At 39.9% G+C, this 6,834-nt stretch overlaps 1 protein-coding gene across 1 annotated transcript; it reads right to left on the bottom strand.

Annotated features, from left to right (window-relative positions):
- Positions 1 to 2,718: 2,718 nt before the first annotated feature.
- On the bottom strand, positions 2,719 to 5,678 carry LOC114828767 (deleted in malignant brain tumors 1 protein). The gene is made up of 4 exons (XM_034295149.1): positions 5,484 to 5,678; positions 3,543 to 3,845; positions 2,818 to 3,034; positions 2,719 to 2,722 (listed from the first exon to the last, which is right to left on the bottom strand). The coding sequence occupies exons 2-4, from the start codon at positions 3,736 to 3,738 to the stop codon at positions 2,719 to 2,721; spliced, it is 417 nt and encodes a 138-aa protein (XP_034151040.1). The 5' UTR covers positions 3,739 to 3,845; positions 5,484 to 5,678.
- Between the last annotated feature and the right edge of the window lie 1,156 nt (positions 5,679 to 6,834).

Raw genomic sequence — 6,834 nt, 5'->3', positions numbered from 1 at the left:
AGAAGGCCACTGAATAAGATTCACAATTCTTTTTGGACAGATGAAATGAGTGACTCTTGATGGACCACATGGATGGGCCCGTGGCTGGATCACTAATGGACCCAGGGCACCACTTTGAGTCTGGTGCCAGCAAGGGGGAGGAGGGGTAATGGTATGGGCTGCTATCATTAAGGATGAGGTAGTTGGACCGTTTCGGGTTGAAGGTGGACTGAAACTCAACTCCCATACCTACATTTTGTGTTACTTATTTGTTGCACTTCCTCAAAAAATGTAGAATAAACAAGGGAGTTGGAGAAATTATTTTTTGTTTTTGAGTAATTTTGTTGCCTAATAATTTTGCACACTAACTGTTGCCTTATAATTGTGCACACTTATGTATTCCGCTGAGAAAGATCAAAAATAAATATCCTTTGTTAAACATTCAGGTTTGAGGTTCAATGATATTTTGGATTGACTCAGAGTATTGTGTTTGTTCAACAAAAAAAGACTTCTTGAGGAATGCGATTTGCCTAATAATTGTGCATGCAGTGTACAGTATCTTGTCTGTTGGATTGTAACACACGGGCCAGCCATTGCTCCCCACGTGCATCAATGAGCCTTGGCCGCCGGGTCCACCGCTTTTCCTTCCTTGGACCACTTTTGACAGGTACTGACCACTGCAGACCAGCAACACCCCACAAGGGCTGCAGTTTTAGAGATGCTCTGATCCAGTCATCTACCCATCACAATTTGGCCCTTGTCAAAGTCATTTAGATCCTTACGCTTGTCCATTCTTCCTGTTTGTAACACATCAACTTCGAGGACAGAATGTTCACTTGCTGACAGAGGCCATAACTAGATTATTAGTGTTATTCCCTTCACCTGTCAGTGGTCATAATGTTATGGCTGATTGGTGTAAGTTAAACCACTGACATTAATCACCAAATTTCCCAGATTTTCTAGAAATTCAGGTTTAAGGATTTAGCATTTTTGGTTGAATCCTTCCATGTTCAAGGAATCTTCCACAGTGGAATTTTGAAACCCTATATTCAACCCTGCACCCCACCCATCACTCTCAACATCCTCCCCCCAATCACTATCAAGATTTACATTGTCTTTGGGACATCGTCATGGATGGCTGTCTGTTCCTCCTCTTCCTCCTGACTACACAGGGAATGACCACCAGTATCATTAGTAGAAGAATACCAACTGCTGCGCCAGAAACAGTAACGAGGACTGGAGATGCTACAGAAAGAAACAACACCACATTACAGATCTGCAACCTCGGAGACCGAGGCTTAGTCCGCTATTATCCAAATTTCAGATTTGGGGGAAGTTTTGCAATTAAGGTTCATTTTATTGACCCCTTCTGTCCACTTAATCTTACATATTATAAGTATAAATGTTGGAGTGCCTATGGATGGATACATTAAAATATGCTAATGTACATGAATGTACATAGAAAGTGACCAGAGCGTATGAAGTGTCCATGTGATCAATTGATCAGTGTTACTGGTTAAGGAGGGTAGCCTGGGGGTAAAAAAATGTTGTGAGTCTGGAAGTGTGTCCCGATGCTCTGGTAACATCACCATAAGGCAGCAGTGTGAACACCACAGTCAGGGTGGCTGTAGTTTTTGATGATGTTCTGTGCTTTCCTTAGGCACCATGTGTGGTAGATGCCTTGCACAGAAGGGAAATGGCAGCCGATGACTTCACCACCGTCTGGAGGGCCTTGTGGTCAGCAGTGAAGCAGCTGCCGTACCAGTTAGTAATGCAGCCTGAGAGAATGGTCTCAATGATACACCTGTGGAAGTTGGTGAGAGTTTTTGCAGACATGCCAAACCTCTTGAATCTCCTCAGGAAGTATAGTCGCTTTTGGGTGGTTTTTACTGCAGAGTCTGATTGCCTGGACCAGATGAGGTCATCTTTGATGAACACACGGAGGAAACTTTGTAGACTCTCTCTGCTTCAGCTCCATCGATGTGCATGGGGGCGTGCTCCCCCCTCTGCCGCTTCCTGAAGACCATGATCATCTCTTTAGTCTTGCCGAAGTTAAGAAAGAGGTTATTGTCCTGGCATCATGTAGCCAATCACTTACCTCCTTTCTGTATTTGGTCTCATCGTTGTTGTAGATGAGATTCAGGATGGTGGTGTCATCCCCAATCTAAAGTATTACGTTGGAGCTTTGTTTGGCCACGCAGTCATGCGTGAACAGGGAGTACAGGAGGGGACTGAGTACACAGCCCTGAGGGGCTCCGATGCTCAGGGTCAGTGCAGAGGAAGTGAGGGTGCCCAGTCTCACCACCTGAGCTCTACTCATCAGGATGTCCTGGATCCAGTTGCAAAGGGAGGTGTTACACAATGTTTCCAGTCTTTTGGTGCCTCTGTCCCAACTTTTTTTAAACGTGTTGCTGGCATCGAATTCAAAGTGAGCATGTGTTTCTCAAGAAACCATAACATATCTCAGTTTCAAAATGTTTTATGTTGTCTTTGTACTATTTTCTATTGAATATAGGGTTTAACTGATTTGCACATCATTAAATTCTGTTTTTCTTTACATTGTACACAGTGTCCCAACCTTTTTGGAAACGGGGCTAATTGATAATTACAAGCAGTAGTTTTCCTTAATATTGTGACAACAAGAATGTTTCATTATGTTAATTATATGCTTTTGCTCAGAACCCTTTGAATTCTTTACATGTCACAGGTCACACAAAGTATATAGCATGATAAAACCCTCTACCTGATAAGCAGACAACACCAGCATCTTCACCATGATCGCATTTGTGGGTTGTAGTGTGTGGGCACTGTGTCAGTGTTTTTTCACCACCGGAGCACCCAACATCATCCATCCAGGTTGGCCCACTGCCCTGACTGAAGTGGGCGTTCTCTAGGGCCCTGACAGCACTCCCACAGTTGAGCTGTCTACACACCACCTCTGCATCCATCATATCCCAGTCATCATCACACACTGTCCGCCACTGGCCACTGTAATAGACCTCCACTCTGCCAGAGCAAAGACCGGTCCCATTGACCAGCCTGATCTGGGGACTCTCTAGTCGTAAAACACATTGACATCAAAGTTATACTGTTAAATTCACAGCTGAGGTAAATGTAAACTAAATAATAATAATCAACACACACATATTACTAACAAAATAATTGTATTTATTTTGAAATGTTACATTCTTTCATTTGTTGTTTTGATGTTTGTAAGATGTTTTTGATAGAGTACTATTTTGTAAGATGTTTTTGATGTATATTGTTTATATTGTTTGCATTATTAAATATGAATGCTGCTTATTATTAACTACTGCTGAATCTGATGTTACCACTAACTTCACATCACTGAGCAGCTGGGCTTGTGTCACAGAGATAGGCTAATGCTATCCTGGAATTATGAACTCTTAACATGTGACTCGACTACATGAACTTCAAACAGGGCTTCATGGGAGTAGTCAGATAATTGTTGGGTAGTGGTTCCTGCGATTGTGTCACTTAGTCATTAATGCAATTGAGATGTGTTGGGAACAAGAGATTGTCAAACATTGTGCATCCCTCACCTGAGCAGACAACACCAGCATCTTCACCATCCTCTCCTTCAAATCCATAACCAGACCCCACTGAAAGATCACTTTCATCATCCACATCATCCATTGAGATCATCCCACTGCCCTGACCAAAGAAAGCATTCACTGGGGCACTCACTGCACTCCCACAGTTGAGCTGTCTACACACCACCTCTGCATCCAACTCCATATCATCCCAGTCATCACCAGACACTCTCCTCCACTGATCACTGTTATAGACCTCCACTCTGCCAGAGCATCGATCATTTCCATTGACCAGCCTGACCTTGGCACTATCTAGTAGTTGAAGAGATGGACATCAAAAAAACATTTATTTCAATATACACAGCTGCATTAAATGTAAAAAAATGTTTTGGTTAAATTTAATAAAAACTTCATAATCATAAATATTTAATCATAATCATTTACATACAATCAAATAATGAAGCATTGGCACGCTTCATGAAACTGAGCAAAAGTGAATAAAAAAAACAATGAGTCATAGTCATAGTTTTTGGTAGCGATGGCCATTTGAGGCTTCATTGGTCTTATTTTAGCGGCAGGATGTTATGCTAGCACCACTCAGATTTTCTTTATCACATCAATTAAATGTATAAGGCAGTATAGTTAACAATCTATTCTGTGAAAAAGAACAGACAAGAATAACACTGGAACAGACATTGAACAAAAAATGTAAAGACTAGATTGTTAACTATATTACCTTATATATTTCAATGATGGCTTTTATTTATTTATTTTAAATCTGAGTTAGCACTGCTAGCATAATATCCCGCTGCTAGAAGAACGGTAATGAAGTCTCTAATGGCCATCACTAGTTTGAGGTCAAACGGGGATACATTCATTTTACACAGTAAGCACATACATCCTCTGGCCAATTTCAACTGTTCCAGAAATGTCTATTATTTTGCTGACTGTGTGGTGATGAATAACAAATGTATTTTACATACATGCAACCTAATATGTACATGTTCAAATGATTGGGAAAGAAAAACAATGTTTTTCATCCATTAAGATAACATCAAATTGATCAGAAATACAGTACCTCGGTTAAAACATATCCACCTTTCGTAGTACGGGTTAATCAGGAAGTTACACCTGATATCACTACGTTACTCCTAAATTACCTCGAGTTACACCCGATATCACTACGTTACTCCTAAATTACCTCGATAAGCCAGTTACCTCGCTTTGTAGCACACCAAACAAGTCTTCCATGCAATGTCAAAACCAAGTGATTCAGACTCAATTTGCATGTTTGGATTTTCAGATTACGCACTACGGCCATAAGAATGATATACATGTTTCATACTTTGATGATACTAAGTACCCCTGCCTTAGTTCAAATGTTGATTGAATTAGGTAAATGTGCAGATTTCGCTGTGCAAACCTTTTAATAATTTTTTAGGGGTGCCAATACTTTTAAAACCGATTTATTGAACAAAATCTTGCCAGTCCATTAAATGTTTTGTGTTAAAAAAAATATTGTGTTGAAATAAAAGTATAAAAGCACCCACTTGAGTTTTAGACAAATATATGACTAATCGGACATCAACATAACTGTTGTTTTGGCAGTGTTGGGGTATATCTTATCAGCTGACATTGATAAACCACTGCTCGTGTCACAAACCACTCCCTTCTCTTTACGGTGTAAAACACCCATCACAGAGATAAACTAATGTTGACCTGAATGAACATTTATGGTTTGCAACCCTCCATTAAAAATTAGTGGCTTCTGAGCTTTCATTGCCCCTATCAGAATAAGCCATAGTAAACGCAGTTCCATTACCAGCACAGCCAAAACAATAATAAGCAGATGTACATCTGATTTAGCCCTGGTGTCAGTATTTGGATGTCAAAAAAACATTTTCATATGTTTCATATGTCTATCATAAACTATAATATATATTTTCTTACCGGTAAATTGAGGTGCATTGAGTAGACAACCTAATGGAGAAAAATATACAGATGAAATCAATAATTGTCTCCTAAACCTTATCTACCCAACTGATAGAGCAATGACACTTGAAATCCATGTATGATCACACAACTGCATGAAAAGCAAAACGTATAGCACTGTGGTGTAGTGGTTAATTAAAGACACAGCCTCTCATGTGGAGACCTGGATTTGAATCCAGTGAGGGCAACAAACAACATTTTTCACTTTGAATTACGGGGCGGCTGAGCTAGGCTTGCCTGGTTCCTTTTCTGGTTATTTTGTAACTGTATATTTTGCATTATATACTTTTCTTAATTCTAACTATGTAGATGTCGGGTGCCATGTCACAAGAATTTCATTGTTCAGGATGATGCTGTGTTATTCAGTACATTTGACAAATAAAGTAGAAACGTATGAGTGCGTATCTCCAACTGTTACGTTTTGTAACTTATGTGTTGTTATGTATTGGCGCATCAGACGCCGCCAGGAAGCACAACAGACTGTCCAGGAGCTCACTGATGCCCTGATCCAGTTCTTCGAGAAGACCCCCCAGGACACCATCCACCGTCTCATCAGGAGCATGCCTAGACATTGTTGGGAGAGCATACAGGCACGTGGGGCCATACAAACAACTGAATCACATTATTTACTGTGATTAATTCATAATGTGATTGGAACAGCCTGTGATTTCAATTGTTTACTTCGATTTTTGGTGTGAGTTTTGAATCCTCCAATGTTTGGAAATGTTGGTTTACATTGACCATTTTCACGTCATTTTGTTCTCAAAGAATTACGCAATGTAGACAATAATTGAAATGTAGGCAGTAATTGAAAAAAAATGGCAAACCATTGCAAAATATGATCCTTGAACGAGCAGATTTTTCTAAAGAGAACAACTTTACTTGCTGAAACAGGAAATGAAACAATACATTTCCAAAATTTGTGGTCCAGCACATGATGGCACAAATTGATGGGTGGATGGGCAACACAGAGCAACGGAGAGGAGGCAGGCGAGACAATAAAAATACAAGTGACAGTTTTGAAAGTGGTGCATTTTTACTCATTTTGGCCCTACAGTCTAAGAGATTTCCTAGACACAGAATTAGCAAGAATTTTCCATCCAGCCATAACGGCAGAAGTTTGTACATGACATCAAACATATACACTACCATTCAATGGTTTGGGGTCACACATGTAGAAATGTCCTTGTTTTCAAAAGAAAAGCAGTTTTTTGTACATTAAAATAACATTTATAAGAAATACAATGTAGACATTGTTAGACTTGGAAACTGATTTTTACATAGGCGTACAGAGACCCATTATCAGCAA

The sequence above is a fragment of the Esox lucius genome, chromosome 11 (genome assembly GCF_011004845.1).
Source record: "Esox lucius isolate fEsoLuc1 chromosome 11, fEsoLuc1.pri, whole genome shotgun sequence".
Taxonomy (NCBI): domain Eukaryota; kingdom Metazoa; phylum Chordata; class Actinopteri; order Esociformes; family Esocidae; genus Esox; species Esox lucius.
Note: the sequence above shows the minus strand (reverse complement) of the source record. Positions and strands in the feature narration are given on the sequence as shown.